This window comes from Pezoporus flaviventris, unplaced genomic scaffold, assembly GCF_033815535.1.
Source record: "Pezoporus flaviventris isolate CSIRO_AGI_PZ_B2104156 unplaced genomic scaffold, CSIRO_AGI_Pfla_v1 ptg000006l, whole genome shotgun sequence".
In the NCBI taxonomy this organism is placed as follows: domain Eukaryota; kingdom Metazoa; phylum Chordata; class Aves; order Psittaciformes; family Psittacidae; genus Pezoporus; species Pezoporus flaviventris.
This window is the reverse complement of record NW_026892554.1, coordinates 16,586,221-16,604,330: the sequence shown is the minus strand read 5'-3', so window position 1 is coordinate 16,604,330 and position 18,110 is coordinate 16,586,221. Positions and strand designations below refer to the sequence as shown.

Genomic DNA, 18,110 nt, shown 5'->3' with positions numbered 1-18,110 from the left:
GTGTTCCAGTGAGGGCTCACCAATAGTAAGGGCAATCCACTGCACACTCACAGAGACTGTTACGCTCAGATAACAAGCCCTCAGATACTGCATTAGCACAGTTAAGCATTCTGTTACTTAGTGAGCTATAAAATAGCAGTTGATCACAGACACATACAGATGTACAAGTGAATGGCGCATGGGCAGATAATGAACAGTGCCAGCAGTTCAACCCTGCGACAGGGAAACCTGCGATTAAAGATAATGGCTCTCTAAATTATGTGCTCTGAAAAGTTTTCATGACCCTGGCAAAAGAAAATATACTCCTTTTAAAGTAATTCCCACAATTGGATGTTTCAGCTTTCCTCTTCCAATAGTAGTCCACCGTTTTAAATTATTTTTGCAAACAGTTAGAATGTTCTATAGACATACATTCATTCTAGGGTACAGCATTGTTTCCCTGGGAGTGTGGTGGTGCTTTCAAAGGACAATAATCTGCCATTGCCTCGTGTCTCTGAGAAAGTCACTCAAATCCCTTGTGTATCAATTTCCTCATCTTTAAAATCAGGCAAAAGCATTGCAGGGTGCTGTGAGATTAAATTACTGCTGTTTGGATGAGACATTGCTACTTGCAGAGATGGTATCAGAAATCTGCAAAGAACTGAACTTTGAAAGTATGGTTGGCTCTCTGACGTTGAACTCGTGCATATTAATCCCGTAACTATCCTGTAAAGAAAAACAGTCTATGCCGGCTTTGAGAAAATAATTTCACTGTGCAACTGTAAAATACTGCTTAAAGCAGAGGAGAGTGCAAAACACACCACAGAAACTTTCAGTGATTAAAAAACAGATCCCATTTTAAACAACAGCACATGGTGAAATTTAAACAAACATATCAAACAAGGTATCAAGCCTCAAACAAACAGCAGAAATATTAACAATTGATGCTTTTTAACTGACACATAGAGAAGGAAATTAGGTATTTCATAGTTATGTTTTATTTTGGGAAATGTAAACGTCAGTAACCATGCATACAAGTTAAGACGATATTTTACAGCTGTTAATTTTCTTCTTTTTTCCTTTTTTTCCCTTCTTTGCTGTTGTTGCATAGGACATTATCACAATATATAATCTATGCGGTACAAAATACATAAAAAGTTACAGCAGAGCAAGAATAGATGAATGTATAACTGTACAACTTTAATACTTCAATGTAGTGATTTATAGAGTTGCAAAGTGACCCAAGGAAGCATTCACGTGCTGCTGATAAAACTGTACAGGTGAAGATGACACAGCAACATCATAGTTCACCAAAGCTGGAAGTATATATGTAAACCCATGCACACTTACTGGCACATATATTCCTGTCACCCACACAGGCATGTGCTTGTGAAGAAGCACACACATGCACGCACACACAACCCCAGAATGTATATATATACACACATAACTGCAGCTGTGACCAGAGATGGAACTCAACCACAAATCTCAAAACACAGGTTCACACTTTCCAAATGCAGTGGCATTTGGATCTAGGATTTTGGTTCAGCCCCATCACTAGTTCTAATGAAATGGATACCTATTTTTGCTCTGTAGACATCCCTTAATTATTTGGCGTGTAGTGTATACACATCACATTGCTGTGTATTTATGTATACGCACACGTGCTATGCAATATACACATATATATGTATTTTTATATATGTGCATATGCTTATAAATCCATAGATATAGATATTTATATATAAAACCCCCTATACCACTGAATAGGCTTTTGCATTTTATATTCTGGCTTATGGGGTAAACAAGTATAATTCTGCTATTTTCTTCTGCCTAAGGAGATATAGCTTTATCCCAGAAGAGTTAAAAATACAGACGTTCATCATACCATTCACTGACATAGACTGTATGTTAGCACCTAATGCACAAATGTGTGGTGTGATAGAGTAAAAGAGCACCTGAAAGTCGGTCTGTTGGCATTACCTTATGAAATTAGTAAATTAAATGGCAATGAAAAGGTAAGCTTAAAGTATGCAGAGTTCATTTTCCTTTCTCTTTCTTTACAGACCATGTTCCCCAAAACAAAAATGTACTTCACACAGTACAGATTCTGCTGGAAAAAAGCAGTTGTGACCGTGAATAGCGAGAAATAGGTAAGCTCCTTACACAGCCTTGTACTGCCTGGCTGCATGAACCATGGAAATCACTGAACAGCTGCACAGAAGGTAATGAGGTTTTAAAGGTGTACAGAGGCTCTCACAGCTAAAAGTTATTGCAAGGGTTAGTGCAGTGAAGAGGGTAGGATATGTACATGAGTTAGGTGTTACCATCAGAGACTTCTGATGACTTGCTAAAAATACATACCTTTGCAGTTATGTAAACAGATAATATGCGTATATTATATAAGCAAGGAACAATTAGTCTGCAGGTATAAACAATTCTCTCAATAAAATCTAGCTGCCAGGAGTTTACCAGGACTGTTTTCTAAGAATCAGGATAAAAACTGAATTTACGTGGCCATTAATGCACTTTAGGCCTTTGCAGAGGATGAGGTTAGTGGAAGGAGTGAATGAGCTTCTAAGAGTGTCTTTAGTTTCATTTGCATTGCGGTAGTGATTATTTTGACTTGCACCCATTTCATACAGCAAGGCAGATAAGCTCAACTTTCAGAGAGGAAGGAATTATGGCTGGAGTAACACAAACAAATTTTCAGGGCTTTCTTAATAACAACAAACTTGGCTTTATATTCTGAAATTTAAAGGAAAATAAAATTAGGGCAATTTTGTAGTTTGTGGGGATTCACCTTAACAGATTGCATAGCGAAAGGAGGAGGCAGGAGGAGAGATGCACACCCCTCCAAACGGAGAGGACTGGGAAGAAATCTGCACCTTGCCAGAGCAGCATTTCCCGAGTGTGCAGTGTTTTGTTGCAGTGCCAGGAGACTGAGCTCACAGTGCTGGGTGAAACAACAGAAGGGTAAAAATCTGAGGTTAGTTTGGATAAGCACGCAGATTTACACCATTTGAGCTGTTCAAACTTCTCGTATTTGTGAAGCACAGAATGGAGTCTTACCACCTTGCTGGTGCTTCTGCTTCTTTCCTAGGTACCAGCAGATGTAGAAAACCCCAAACACTCTCTTTCCATACGGAACTAATTAAGAGAAGTTTTGTTCACATTCAGTCTCGGAAACTACTAGTAGTTTGGAATTCATTATTTTTTCCTTACGCTATCATGTATCAAACTTGTAATGAAACTCTAATTTGAAACTCTAGGTAGGATTTTAAAACACAGCAGTGTGACTGTCAGCCTTTACACACTCTGAGGTACTTAAAGCTAAGGTGTAAATGAAAGTTTAACTGACAGATTTCAGCAAATTCCCTGACAGTGCAGCAATGCTGCTATGCACAGGCCCAGCCTTCTCACTGGATGAACTGGCTGAACTGGAAATTTGACTTTGAACTCTTTTTTTTTTTTTGGTTCAAATTTGGAGAATTCTTAGTAGTTTCTATGAGGAATACACATAAAATGCTTAGTCTACTGTTTGAGCTGAAGATTACATAGTTCTTAGTCACTCAGGATAGGTTGTCCTATAATCTCAGTGCTAATAAAACCTGGTGCAAATATTCTTTCTCCAGGCTATTAAACCAAGTTTTCTGTAATGCACCTACTGACTCATGCAGAGTTATTATGTCCTCAGTAAATGGACTAAAGTGGTTCCTCCTTTGCTAAAGATTAAATGATGCTCTTGTTGGAAAAGATGATTTTACAACAAACTGAATTCAGAACATGAAGCCCACGATTTTTGCTGAAGATGTGTTACTGCCATGGTTGTGTTACTCCCATTCCTCTGTTAAGGTATAATGATAAATATGTTTATGACTTGTTTCAAAGTATGCGCACAAGACACAGCTGACCTGTAGAATTCCTTTAGCTAGATAGCTGAAATGCCTCTTCACTAGCTACAGCACAAGAGCACTTTTAGCAGTCACAGAAATGACTGGAATGTGAATTCCTGTTACCTGAATTGTATCAAGTTGTTGAAATTGTGTTATCTCAGTAGGTGACATTTTTTGAAAAGGAAAACAAGAAAAGAGGGTATCTATGGAGACAAGCAGATCTGGCTTTCCCCTAACTCACAGTGGTCAGCCAACTCATCACACGAACTCAACAATATTTGTTGTCTTGCAGTAAAACCCTTATGATGTGCTTTCGTCTTCTGTAAAATGAAGCAGTAGAATTATGCCTTGCATGACTTCAAGGAAAAACTGTGGGTTTACAGAGGTGAAATCTGAAGCAAAGGAGCATGAAAAAAAAAAGCTAAAATATCTGCACTTTGAACTGTCTTTAAGTATTTATCCATACAACTAATAGAATGTGTAGTATTAGGAATAATGTACATATTATGGAAGTACCTATGAAACTACTTGGAAATCTATATTAGCTTCTCACAGTTAATATACAGTACAATAAAAACTTGCGAAATTGGATCAATGCAAAGCAGCAAGTAAGATACAGGTTCATTTGAAATCTGGAAGCATTCACTTCATATCAAATAGCAGGTGTGGCATAGGGAGTTTTTTTTCACCATGCTACACTTAACTGCATTTATGCCCTACAGTAAAAACAAAGAAACCCAAAAAAATCCAGTATTGAAAGGGCCTGAATTTAGAATATACACCATCGGACACAGTGAAACCAAGGAAAGTGTATTTGCTGCCAGTGGTGTCTCCAGGACTTCACAATGCTCCTGGTCTTTTATTGTATTTTCTACCATAAAGAACATTAAAATCTACCTCCTAGTGCTCTATCGTGTGTCAAATGTTTGAAAGTTACTGAAAAATAGCCAAAATTCCCTTCTTATTATTAAGCACTTTTTGGGAAATGACAGCACCTTACTTTATGCTGGTACATGTATTTTTGAGAAACTTGTAGTAGTGCTGAGATAAAATGTTGTCATTTTCTTTTAAAACTTTAAAATGCATACTTTATTTTTCCAGTCACAAGATACCTTATGATTTTCACCTCCTTTTATCAGTGACAGGGGTGGCGATGAAACAGGATACAGAAACTATGTCTTAACCAATCTGTCTTCCTAAGACACAGCTGTACAGTAGGTAAGTACCTTGATGAAAGTTTTGGTGGGCATAGGTTCAGTTATGCTAGTTCCACAGTTCATTAAAAAAAAAAAAAAAGAATCAAGAAGTCAGTGTGGTTTGATTTCTGTCTGCTTTGAATATTCTGTTGGTCCCATACTGAACAGGCAGTGCAGAGAGCTTACAACTTGGAGAGAGTGACAACAGAATGCCTCTGAGATTCCATGCCACCTTGCAATCAAAAGTTGCCCAGTGTAAAATGCTTCCTCGTGATTTAGGTTATTTACTTAAGGCATCTAATTTAGATTTTTTTTCTCAGAATTTTATCTAGCATGAAACAAACAAACAAGTTTATCAACCTCACAGAGATTTTTGCAATAGGATTGGAGCATCTTCAGCATGAAGTGAAAAGATGGCTCGCTATCAAAAGCATAGGCCAGCCTGAAGAAAGACAGGACTCCAGTTTGGACACTCCCCAATGTATGTAATCAGGAAAACAAGCAATGGAAGAGTCTGGTACGACATTCCAGTACTGGTTTGGGGTTTGTATTGTTTTTTGTTTGTTTGTTATTTTTCCCCAGTGTGTGAAAGAACCTAACAAAAAGCTTCTGAGTGCAAATATATTTACAAAGTAAGGCTGCGGTTAGGGTGTGTCTTCATTGTAATTATTGTGTAATATAAATATCCATCCCTGAGAAAGGAGAAGGGGGACAAAATCCAACACAGTTGATTTGTAAGTGTATGTATGCTCATGTTGTGCAATCAGGTCTTAAAAAACTACTTTGACACCTGAGGTGAATTAAGTGGGGATTATTTTTTTTTTTAGATTTTCTCATTTTCTTATAAAGAATAATCAAGAGGATCTGTAAATGGTTGCAAAATGTATGAAATATTGAGACAGCAGGAGTCATTAAGTGTAACATGTAAGTCTGTCCATGAGGTTAGAATAGCCACTTGTGTGGTTGGATAAAGAAAATTTGACTGGAAATTGCAGTGGGAGGCAGCTATTAAAACCAAAGGCGGGTGGGGAGCTGAGGATGGGAAGCAACAGAGTTTTTTAAATGTGTGCAACACAAACAAAACTCCACATTAGGTATTAGAGGCAAAGTGCTGACATCCAGTGCAGGTAGGTCTATGGGGAGCTGGCAGGGCTAATTGCTGGACTTGAGGCATCGGAGCGGCTGTAGTCACTGACAGACCCTGTTCTTGAGCTGCTTCCGCTTCGCCTCTTGAGCATGCTTGGGTGGAAGTTGGCGTGGCGGCGGGCGTGCTTCGTGAGGTGGTCGCTGCGCATGAAGCGCTTCTCGCAGAGTGGACAGCTGAACTTCTTCTCTCCAGTGTGGGTGCGGTAGTGACGGGCCAGCTCATCCGAGCGAGCAAACTTCTTGTTACACCCTTGCCAGTTGCATTCAAAAGGCCGTTCACCTGCAGGAAGCAAACGCAGCATGATTAGGAGGGATAGCAGTGTCATCCATGGGTAGGTTTTGAATGCAAAATTGAGAATAAAAATATTGGGAGCAAGGGAGATGCCATTTAGCACTTACTGGATGGAGAAGGTGGCACTATCTGGCAGAGTGCTATTCTAACCTGTTAAAGAGTACTGTAAATCAAACAAGTGATACCTTATTTGATAAATGGATCTTCAGGGATGCTAGGTTCCTGATCCTTTCACAGATGTCACATTTCTTCTCTCTCGTAGTCTGTTGGACTTCCAGACTTTAAGAACATCTGTACTGGACTCTCTTGAATATTTGCTTATTCCTGAGCTACGGCATTGTTTTTTGGTAAGGCAATGACCTTCAAATGTTTCTATTGCCCAAGTTATTTTTCTCTGTGTATGTTTTCATTACAAACGGGGTCAGCAATGTTCTTCACTAGAAGGACTGCCGAATGAAATGACTGCTTTCAGACAAGGAAGGCAAGAGTTAACATGCAGTGTTTTGTTTCTGCTGTTGACAACACCATGAGGCACACCTTTTCTTCTGACTAGTTAGCATGGGATCAGCTACCTTTTTCTATATCCTGCATTTGGTAGCCTGCAGTAGGCATGACAGTCCGGTTCCTAAGGAGAGAAGAGGTTCTGGAGCGGGATTGTGTAAGATCTGTATTATCCAGCGTTAACAGTAAGGTGATGAAGGTATTGCACAACTTATCTCCCCCTCTCCCAACCGCACATCAGATCTGGATGAGAACAGTCAGGTGCCTACTCACCTGCCTGATTTGATGTGTTGATGATGGGGGTGATGATTTGTGTGCTGGGCCAAAGAAACTGTGGACGTGGACTTTCTTCCACTAGTTCTCTATTGTTCCCTTTTCTCCTCCTTTCTGGGAACTATTTTTTTTCTCCTCAGTTGTCTCTAGTTTTGATTTGATACCTTCTTAGAAGTTGTCTTTAAGCACCTTGGCCAAATGCTTTCCCCCTCCATGCACTATGAAAGTTGACATCGCTCTGGTAGCGGTAATAAGTTCTCTAGAGTGCTTCCCAGTTTTGTTGGGAATTTGGCAATACCTTCTCAAAGAAAAGCTCTATTGTGAGGAAATGTGGGATGCCTTGTGTAAAGATAGGAGAATCATTATTATTCATAAAAAATTAGGACACAGTCTGGAACAAAGTTGCTGCAGGGGATTAAGTAAGACAAGACCTAGCTGCTGCTCCAAAACCACATGTGGAAATTCAGCCTGTCATCAGCCTCATCTCTCAAACAGAAGGGATGTGGTTTTCTGTGCAGGTAGGTTATATAAATGTTCTTTTATGGGCAGTAAAGCAATCAACAGAATGAGAGATTATATGAAGTGATTGCCTAATCTCAGGAGGGAACATGCGGCCACAGTTTGCATAAGCAGTAACCCATGGACATGTACTCAACAAAGAGCTTTCACCATTAACATGGCTGTACATAACACAGTAAAGATTTTGAGCTCCATCTTAGGCAATGCTGAAGTCAGGATTTTACCTTTATACAACATGGGCAGAATTTGATGCTGAAAATTAATGTGGAAATGTAATCAAACATCTTAAATATGACAGGCAATGCATGAAGCATGTGAATGTGTACATCAAGAGTCAGTGCTGCTTCTCGGCAGTGGGAGTATTTTTGTGCATCATGAGCATTCCTAGCAGGTCTCAAAGAGAGGTAAGTCTCCAAAAGATAAAGATGCTTGAAAATAACTGAATTTAAAAGCAGCTCAGGCTTCTTTCCTCTTGAGAGAGGCAGGGAAGAGATGTTCTTAAGAGGTAAGGAATATTGCAAATTGTTATTATTTTACAGTTTTAAATAGGTTTGGATTTCCATGTTCCAAATCCCACTGAACTGTAACCTTTCTAGCTCCTCTGCCAAAACATGTGGCATCACATAACTTGTGTTAATTGTTACACAAGCTGATGGAAAGACATCGCATTTGAGAATTAATTTCAACTGATCTTAACTGAAAATTACACAAGCAAGAACATTTTTGGCTTCTTCCTGACCTCCACCCAGTCAAAAAAAAAAAAAAAAAGTGTGGAAACCTGCATTGAGAAATTTTCAGTGCTCACTGAGTAAAAGTGCATGAGATCTACAGGTGTGCTGACTTCCAAATTCATACCCATGACACAGACCTAGCTGCTCATGCTGCTTACACTGTCTGCCAGAGCAGACCACCAAAGGAACTACATAGTTGCCTGGGCTATAGAAGCAGCATTAAAAAATGAACCTCTCTTCTCTCTTCTTTGAAAGGATTCAGAAGCAAGCAGAGCCAGTCAGTTCTTATGATATTATGTAAAGGTCCTCTGTATTATATATATTCAGACAACTATATGTCGTTATGCGAAGCAAAAACTACAGAGATGGTGAAACCAGATGTGATGTCTACTCAGCTTCATTTGTACCGTATTTTTGGTGCACTCTAGACTTTACCCCAATCCACACATAGTTTTAAGGACTCCTTTCCTGTATAAGTGACACTCCTGTGCAGACCCTGGAGTAATTTGCTTTCTGTTTTACCACTTCATCTGTATGATATCCATCATTTGAATAGCCATAAAAAAGGATACTAAGTACTCTGTAGGCCTAAGGATGCTTAAAAAATAGCCTAATAATGACTGCAATGCTAAATCAGGTTGAGACACCTGTGATGCCAACCATTTTCAGGATTGCAAAGCAAAGATTTGCAAGCAGTTGTATCTGAACAATTTGAAATGTGATATCCACTGCCCTACAGATTAGAGTATTATTAAGTCAAGCCATGTACTGGGATCTGTTTTTTCTATTTAACTCATGTAATAGCCCTGCACATTATGTTAGCATCTTCAAGCATATGCCAAGTAACGAAGAAATCTCTGTACTGGGAATTCCACAAGTGCCTACAAAACCAGAAACAGTAAGCCAGAGACAATTTTCTGTGATCTTAAATCTGTTCTGCTGCTTTGCAGAACAGCACTGTATGTTGTTATGAAAGCAGACTAGAAACCTGAACATGCCACTGTGTGCTATTCTTATGTTTCTCCATTTTCAGATATATAATTAAGGGTATATTTGGAAACATAGATCAGCAGACTGGGTGGGGAGGATGAAGGGCAGACAGTTAAATAGAAATGTGACTGAGGCAGCTTCCCTCCAAGAGAGGAAATGCTATCCTGGGAAAAAGCATTCAGCCAAGCAGACTGCTTTTCTTGAGACTGGCTGTTATTTGAAAGAAAAAAAAAGAGAAAGAGAAAAGGTCATCCTTCAGCAGCACCGATATGTATGTACATACACATATTGTCACTTTTGTTACTCCCTTGTTTATAAACAAGCCCTTCTGCATAGCCATAAACCAAGCCCCTAACCTGAGTGAGAGAAAATAGTGCATAGCTGATGTTAGATGAATAATGGTTTCTTTATCAAGTATTTAAAAAGCTATCAAAAGATTCTGAAGCCTCATAATTCCCAATTCCCGTAAGTGGAAATCAGTTAGTTTTAAATTAATGGTTTGGGGGTGACATTTCATAATCAATGAAGCCAAATACAATCATGTTTTTTGCAACAGCTCTTGAATGCCCCAGCAACCATCACCCATATCTAACAGAGGTAGTGAATTCAGCAATATTAAGCTTGACTAGTTCCAGGAAAATGAGGAAGTTTTAGTCATGTTCTCAGTGAAGAGTTATAGGGTATATTGCACTGTAACTAGACACCAGAAACCCAATAATGGGAATGTGGTATGAATGTCCAAATCCAAGAAAAGCTTCAGTCAATGTTCGTATGTTACTAGATGCTGGGACATAACACTCCCTGAGCCCCCTGGACAGGCAGCACACAAGAATGAGGTTGCATTAGTACCTGCTAATACAGAAGCATGTGTGTTCCTGCTATTTTCATTATCTCTGATCAGACCTTTTTTTAGGAACTGGAGTTCTCAGTTTCCAGCAGGCACAGACTCAGGCATCAAGTACAAATTCACTTTAAACTGTGGGTATCTTTATTTTAATCTTAACAACTCCAGTCATTGAATTGATAAACGACTGGATCTTATGTTTTCTGTGGACACAGGAAACTACTGAGTAGGAGCTGCAACAGTGATCATAATATCCGTTCTTTAAATCCTGGGTTTATTTTCTGTACCTTAACATTTTCACTGAGTTATTTAGACATACAGGAACATTTCTTGAAAGGAAAATATAAAGTGGCAAGTTTACATTTTAAATTGATACGTTACTGTTTGCTTCGTAAGTGCTTGTGTTGCTCCATCTGGGAGCACAGATTGCACCATGTGACCTCTCCATACAACCACAGCTAACTAGAACACCTCAAACAGCAAATGATGAACACACCTCAAGATACCAAAATGGTAATGGCTCTAATACCAAAGACATGTAAGTTGTGCAAAATTCATCCCCTAGCCCTATCTACAGCCAGGTCCACCCCAGCACCAAAAGAACTGATGTGGTTTGTCCCATGCAGCTATCTGATTCTTCCAAAAAATATCACTGCTCACTTCCACCATAATGGAAACAATCTTTTGGGGTTTTTTGTTTGTATTGAACAGATTACATTCTGTCGGTTCTGTTCTAGGCCTTTATTTCAAACTTATTCAATAACACTGTCTTCACTGTCAGTTTATAATAGTTTTAGCTACTTTACTGTATTTTTATCAGCCATTTTTTTATTTGCTTCTCTGTTGTCAAGGCAGAATCATTCTAGCTTTTTACGCCTTTTTTTTTTCCAAGGATGCTCCATCACGTAATCTTTCTACTGTCTAAAATATGCATTCCATGGCTTTACTGAATCCCCTTTCAAACTGGGATGCCCAAGCTGAACTGCTCTGTGTGAGTTTCTATAGCTTAGCACTTTAAAAATTCCCGTATGTTTTATCTTATTTTTTGCACAGTGAATTAAGAATCTGAAATTTGAACTGCAGAAGAATTCAGCAAACCAAGAAGCCCATAGTAATTTAATTTTTGGTTGAATAAAATGTTCTACTTCATTTGGGATGTTTTTTTATAACAATGTTTTAATTCCTTTAGCTCTGGGGACAACTTCAACACAATGACATACAGTGCTCACTAATAAAGAAATGTGAAGCTTTTAATATTTTTCATTAACATTCCTTGGCAGCCTTCCCTCCATGAAGACTGGATGCCTGACATCTTTATTAGGTGACTTCCACTGGACTCTCCATGTTTATAAGCACAATAGATTTTCAAAGAGCCAACAGGGGTAGGTTAACCAGGCAAGTGTAAGGACTCCGAAAGCCTGTCCTCTTCTTCACGCACAAATCTTGGAATAGATTTTAGATCTATATTGAGCACATGACTGAGAATTTGCCCTCTAGCATTGCAGTGTGGCCCAAGGAGTCTTTGGTGATTCCCTAGGGCATCTTAAGTACAAGAAACATATTTTTCTGTGTTATGCTTTGGTTTCCTTGTAATTTGTCCTCCTAAGTAATTTTGCAAACTGCTGGTAACTGATGCCTTCAAAAAGTACAAAAACACACTGCTGGCAATGCAAAGAAGCAACCAACCCAAAGTCCATGACAGAAAGGCCAAGTACATTATGTTTACTATGATCTTCTCTGGAGTGTTACAGCTCACAGTGTACAGATACATAGTGAGTTGTATTTGGTTTTCCTCTAATTATGTTTATGTTGTAATCTCTCTCTCTTTTCTCTCTCTCCCTCTCTGCTAAAGAGTACTCCAAAAATTAGACAATCCTGCTGGACAATTGAGATATTAAATTCTTTCCCATCATCAGTTGAAGATCATAAAGTCATTAAAAAAGCCTTCAGGAATTCCATGGTTTGAAATTCACATCTGTGTTTGTAGGCCTGAGCACTGCGAGTCTGATGCTACTTGTTTTACTGTACCCTTGTACTAAGATACATAAAACTTGTCATCACTAATATCAGGTTTTCTCCTGTGTAGTTTGTCACATCCTGGTTTCTGAAGAGTTCATCCCTTTATCTCTTCTCCCTTCCTTACACAACCCCTCCCTGTCTTATATGTTCCTTCCTCTTTTGCAACTACAAAAAATACATTGCACTATGCCAGGCTTATGAAGCTCTGAATTCAATTATACAGACTACATCAAAACTGAGACTGTGTAAACATAGTTACCTTTGTGTATATTAAATATGTCTAAGAGCTTTTATCTTGAAATACAATTGGATACAAAATCACTAAGTTGAGTTTAGCCATCAAGATTCCTTCCTTTCATGATGTGGTCTAGATACATAGACACAAATCTTTGAAATACATACTCTATTAGAAGTAACAAGTATTTAAAGCTACTTGAGCAAAGTGGCTGAATTAGTTGGAAAAAAAACACTGAACCAAAGGCAATTTTATAACTTTCTGTATAGTTAATTAACCTGAATCCTATGCTTACCACTTAGGTAAGAATGACTCCATTTGATGCATCAGTAGAATCCAGTGGAATAGAAAAGCCAGCAGAAAGGCAACTCTGAAATTACAGGCTGAGAAAGTGAGGGAACAGAGACGTGTGTAATTTGAAAAACACTCCTGTGGTTTACAGGTTTCTCATCATCAATGTGAGAAAGGAGGCTGGCCATTAAAACCTCTATTGTGAATGGAAATTAAACTAAAAAAACTCCGTAAATAGAGGCTCTAAATACACGGGGGGGTGGGGTGGGGGGGTGGTGTGTGTGGTGTGTGTGTGTCCTTTTCCATTTGTCAGTAACACTTTTTAATAAATATACTTCAGAATAATACTGGGATTGCAAAATCAAAAAATCTAAGTGCTAATCAGCAAATCTGACCTATTGCATCAGCCCAGTAAAGGAATTCCAGCCTAGAATTCTTGCTTTCAGCCAAAAACTTGTTGTTTAAGGGGCTTTCTTAATTTTTACATAGAAAGCTGTGTCTTCAGCATAGGTCAGAGAAGTCTGGCTTCTTAAAACATAACAGAGACTAACACCAATGAAGCTATGTGGGACTTCGTTCTTTTTCTGTCATGTTGAGAAGCCAATTCAAACCTTTTAAAGTGTCAAGGGGCTAGAGAAGGGCTCTCCAAATGTATGTAATAATGAACACAATTTTTTTATCAAGTAAGTCGAGTTAAAACTTTAAATGGAGAGTACTAATATGGACCTTGATGAATATATATGCTGGACTGAGATCATGTTTAGTCATTTGCTGTTACTTTTGTTCTAGCATGCTGATTTGTTGTTTGTTACAAGCTGATGATTTCATCTGCACCACTCATCCTCTGTTAAATAAGGTGATTAATGAAAATGTTATGCAGACAGCAACTGAAGCCAAGAAAGAAAACTCCCCCAGCCTGATTCTCCCTTCTCCAGGAGGCAAAAAATCTTACCCATAGCTGAGACAACTGAACCAAATGCATCTACAGGGAATGTGTAGTTAAGGTACCAACAGAAACATAATGTTTCCATCACAAACTGCTGTCTGGATCCTTCCTATGCTACCTCAGAATTGCTCACAGTGTTAACCAGCCCACTCTGCAAACTCGAACCAGCTCCAGATCAGACATCTGACTCTTAGCAGCTGCGTGGTAGCTGTAAAGAGTATTACACTCCTTGGCATTCTGTCTTCCTCCAGCCCTCTCTTACAGTGGGGGAAAAGAGATTACATGCTCGCTATAGGACACTACCTCCTCTTCTTCCAATCTGCTACCTCTTAAAAACCTAGGATTATGTCCCCACAGAACTGACGTGTTAACTGTTCAGCCAGTCATTCTCAACTATGTGGTCCTTAGCAGAATTAACCAGTAGGTACTCAGAGGTCAAATGGTAGGAACCACAAATGCAGCATGCTGATGTCTACATGTTGTAACTGCTGCTTTGGAGATTCTCTTGTGAATGTATCTCCATAGATAACTGTGCTCCTTTTTGGCCAAGGTGATGACCCATCTTTCCCCAGCCTTCAGTGTGGGACACAGGTTATTCCTTGCTCTTCTAACAACCCAAGGGTCTCCTCTCTCTACCTGAAAATGCTGTTATTTACTCCTCATTGGAAAATTCTGGTTAGCTTTCTTAGATGGTCTTAATTTTGAATTTATCTGAGTTCCAATCGCTGTGGCAGGGAGGAACTTACTAGTTAAATCAGATCTAAAAACTTGAATGCTTGTATTGCAAGGATGTTTGAAATCAAGCTGAAACATCACAAACCATCCCTGTCTGTACAGTGAACACAGAAATGACCTATGTATTAGTTTAGACTGCTTTCAATAAAGTCTACCTCATAAATAGTTTTTTTGGTGGCCTTCGTTAAAAAATCACATGGTGAAGTTCCTGATCTCTGAAACCTTTTAAGTGGGAAAGTGATTAAATAGGTAATGATGAAACATATTCATCTGGTGTGAACTGTGGGTAAATTTATGCTGAAATCGTGAAAATTTGGCTCCCCAAGCTTTACCCAGCACTTGCATGGATAACTGCAGAGAAGTAATCATATGACCCCAAGAATCAATCTTTTCTCTGTTGACACATCAATGATCTTTTTATTATTGTATTCTATTAAAAACATAAAAGTGCTTGTAAAAGCAGAGCTTATCATATTAATGAAAGGTTGTTCTGCTATGTGAAATAACAGACTACAGGATTATTCATCTAAACTGAAACCTATACTTTATTTATCTGAATTCTGGGAGATGTTGAATGTCATTTGCCGCCAACTGAAATCCACATCCCTTGGCATTTACGGACATTGCGAGTAGGTTATGACATTTTATGTGCACAGCATCTCCCAGGAGTTAGGGACAGGATGAAATTTTGTTTTGCCAGAAGCTGAGCAAACAGAAGTTAGTGAAGTTGCCTTTGGCTGCAACTGTGAAATGTCTCTTTCTGAACTTTTGAACTCTTTAATCAACAACCTCACAGTACCGCAGCATGCATGAAGCCTGGGACTTCAGCTTTTGTAAGCGCAGTTAAAGCTGTAAAGCTGAGTGGAAAATCTGATCGGAGAGCTTAGTGCAACTGTGTGGAGGAGAGAAAGGAGTAGGAATTTGCTTTTAGTTTTAAAACTGAATTAACAGATTGATTAATGAATTGTTGTGCCAGAGAGCAAGGTGGTGCTGAAGTAGTTCATGAGCAGCATCAGCCAATGACCATATGGAGCATCCAGCTTCAGGGAAACACCTCTGGAAAGCAGTTTTATGGGCTGATAATCAAATTGTTGCTTGACACCAGGCAGCTACCATCTGAGATACGCATAAAACTCTTGAGTACTCTTCAGAAAATCTGCATAGATTGTAAAGCCAATCCTCCTGGTTTAAACCAGGATTTGGGTTTGGGGTTTGGTTTGTTGGGTTTTTTTTTAATGAAAGAATCAGATCCTGTGGTAACAGTTGTATTCATATTCTAGTGTGCTGTTAAAACAGGTCAACTTTTTAGAAAAGACAGTATTTGCAGTTTGGAGTTCAACATTCAACTCTTGCAAGTCTCATTTATATGTTCTTTTCTGACAATACCTTCCCTATTTATTTTGCATCTCCCCATCTAGCAGTCTCCCTCAAGCACAGTTGTACGAAAAGAAAAAAAGAGAAGCAGCTACCTTCTCCTTTATAGTTTCAGTTTGGTTTTCAGTCTTTTCTATGTATTAATTCTTTAAAACTACAAATGTGTGTAAGTGCATGCACATCTTGGCCTCATTCTCGTATATAAGCATAAAATAAGTAAAAGAAGGTTTTGAACAATTAGCACCGATAACGTTGTCTTTTAATTTTAGCTGTCTTAATGTTCTAATCACTGGAGTGAACATGTAGCAATGTACATCCAGTTCTCTGAAAGATCCGGCTCCTGTCCAATGTCTCAAGCTGTTTCTGAAAGCACGTGTTACCACCATATTCTATCCAAAATATAAATAAACGGTTATTAACAAGATGTTGCAATAAGATTCCCTTAGCATTCCTCCTTATACAGACTTGCCAAGCATCTTCTCCCTAAGCCTGCAAGACTTCAGGCATCAACAAGTCCCATGAAGGGGGTACACCATGTGATAACAGAAAGTTTTCTTAGGCTGCAGTGGAGATCACTGCTATAGCACAGTTTCTCTGAGCAGCGACACCCCCAGTGTAACACACCCTAGGCACAGCTCAGCTCCCACCATCTCTCATGTTTTATGATTGTGTTGCAGGGTCACCAGGGAGAAGAGCCTCACCAGCTGTGTCTGACGTGTAGGGTCATGGTGTAGGAGAGAGGCCATGGTGAGTGCTGGAAATGAATGGATGAAGTATGTGGTTATGGGGGAGTACAAGTCCAGAGCTAATTATCCATGTGTGACTCTGGGTGGAAAACATAACAGAAAAGCTAAGATCTGAAATAGAGCACAGACGTATTTCAAAGACAGCTTTGTCAAGGGCATCTTGGTGTACATAATTTAACAATATAGCTCTCTACTTCTGAAGCTAATAACTCATCATGTACTGAGATAGAGAAATCAGCTGGAGGCCATTTTTCAGAAGGAAATACTACTCTCAATACTTCCCTTTTTCAAAGTAGTATTGAAAGGAACATCTTTACTACTTTGAAATTTACCAAAATATACATAAATACAAGCATGGCCTTTCTGTTAGCTATAGCGCTGTTTTCCCTTGCATGCCACACCCATGCTTTCATTGCTTGCCTTTACAGAGCAGCCTAGCATTAAAACCAGTTATGTATCACTACAGAATGTGGTTCATACATACAAATCATGATAGAAGGGCTGCCCAGCAGCCACCATTTTCTCTATAAGTACTTTTAAAACTTCTTGACATGTAAACCATTTTACTGTGTGATTCCACAGTAGACAGTATGAATTCTACAGGTCACAGGTATCATGTAAAGCATTCAGTTGCTATACAGAGAAACAAGTTATAGTTGAAAGATCCCTGTTACTTGCCAAAATATAAATTACTAGTGCCTCAGGCACATTTATTCATGTCCTGCTACACTTCCTCTAAGAAGTGAGCAGGTTTACTCTCTAATAGGCCTGCTTGTTTGGGTGGGGAGAGGAAACCTGCTGGCCCCTCTGTTTTTTTGAGATGGTGAACCTGTTCCCTGTATATGCAGAAAATTAGATGACCACACTCTGCATGCCCAAAGCAGAGGGGCTAATGAAATGCTCTGCAAAATACAGGATTTTACTGTGGCCAAAGATTTTTTCAGAAGAAGCTTCTTTCTGATGGAAAATTTCTGTGAAATATAATAGGAAATTCCCCTAATTTAAACTATTAGTGTGAAATGCTAAAAGACAGGCCTGCCATCTAGGTCTGCAGGCTCGCTCCAAAACCTATGGAGAGGACATAACTTTTCCTTGAAAAAGATCACAGAAGTTCCCAGCTGTTCCTATTTCCACTTGGGCTCTTGGTTAATCTAGTCCTATATCTGGGCACTACTAAATTATTTGAACCTGACTTCCTGTCCATATTCCTAGCTCCTGCTGAGCACAACTCTGGCAGCCATGAGGGGTCACCGACTGGGATTCAGGAGTTGCAGTATGCAGAGCTGCAAGGTTCATAAACTTAAGTAATCAGAAGGTTCTGTTACAACACACTAACTGTAAATAAAACCAAAGAAAACAGGAATTGCAACTTCATGAGTTGGGCTGCATTCTGACTT

General features: G+C 39.0%; 1 protein-coding gene across 1 annotated transcript in view; it reads right to left on the bottom strand.

Annotated features, from left to right (window-relative positions):
* Positions 1 to 956: 956 nt before the first annotated feature.
* KLF13 (KLF transcription factor 13) overlaps positions 957 to 18,110 on the bottom strand; it is a 28,231-nt gene continuing 11,077 nt past the window's right edge. Inside the window, exon 2 of the mRNA XM_061447123.1 lies at positions 957 to 6,497. Within this exon, the coding sequence (XP_061303107.1) occupies positions 6,205 to 6,497 (293 nt within the window). The 3' untranslated portion in view covers positions 957 to 6,204. The remainder of the gene's footprint in view (positions 6,498 to 18,110) is intronic.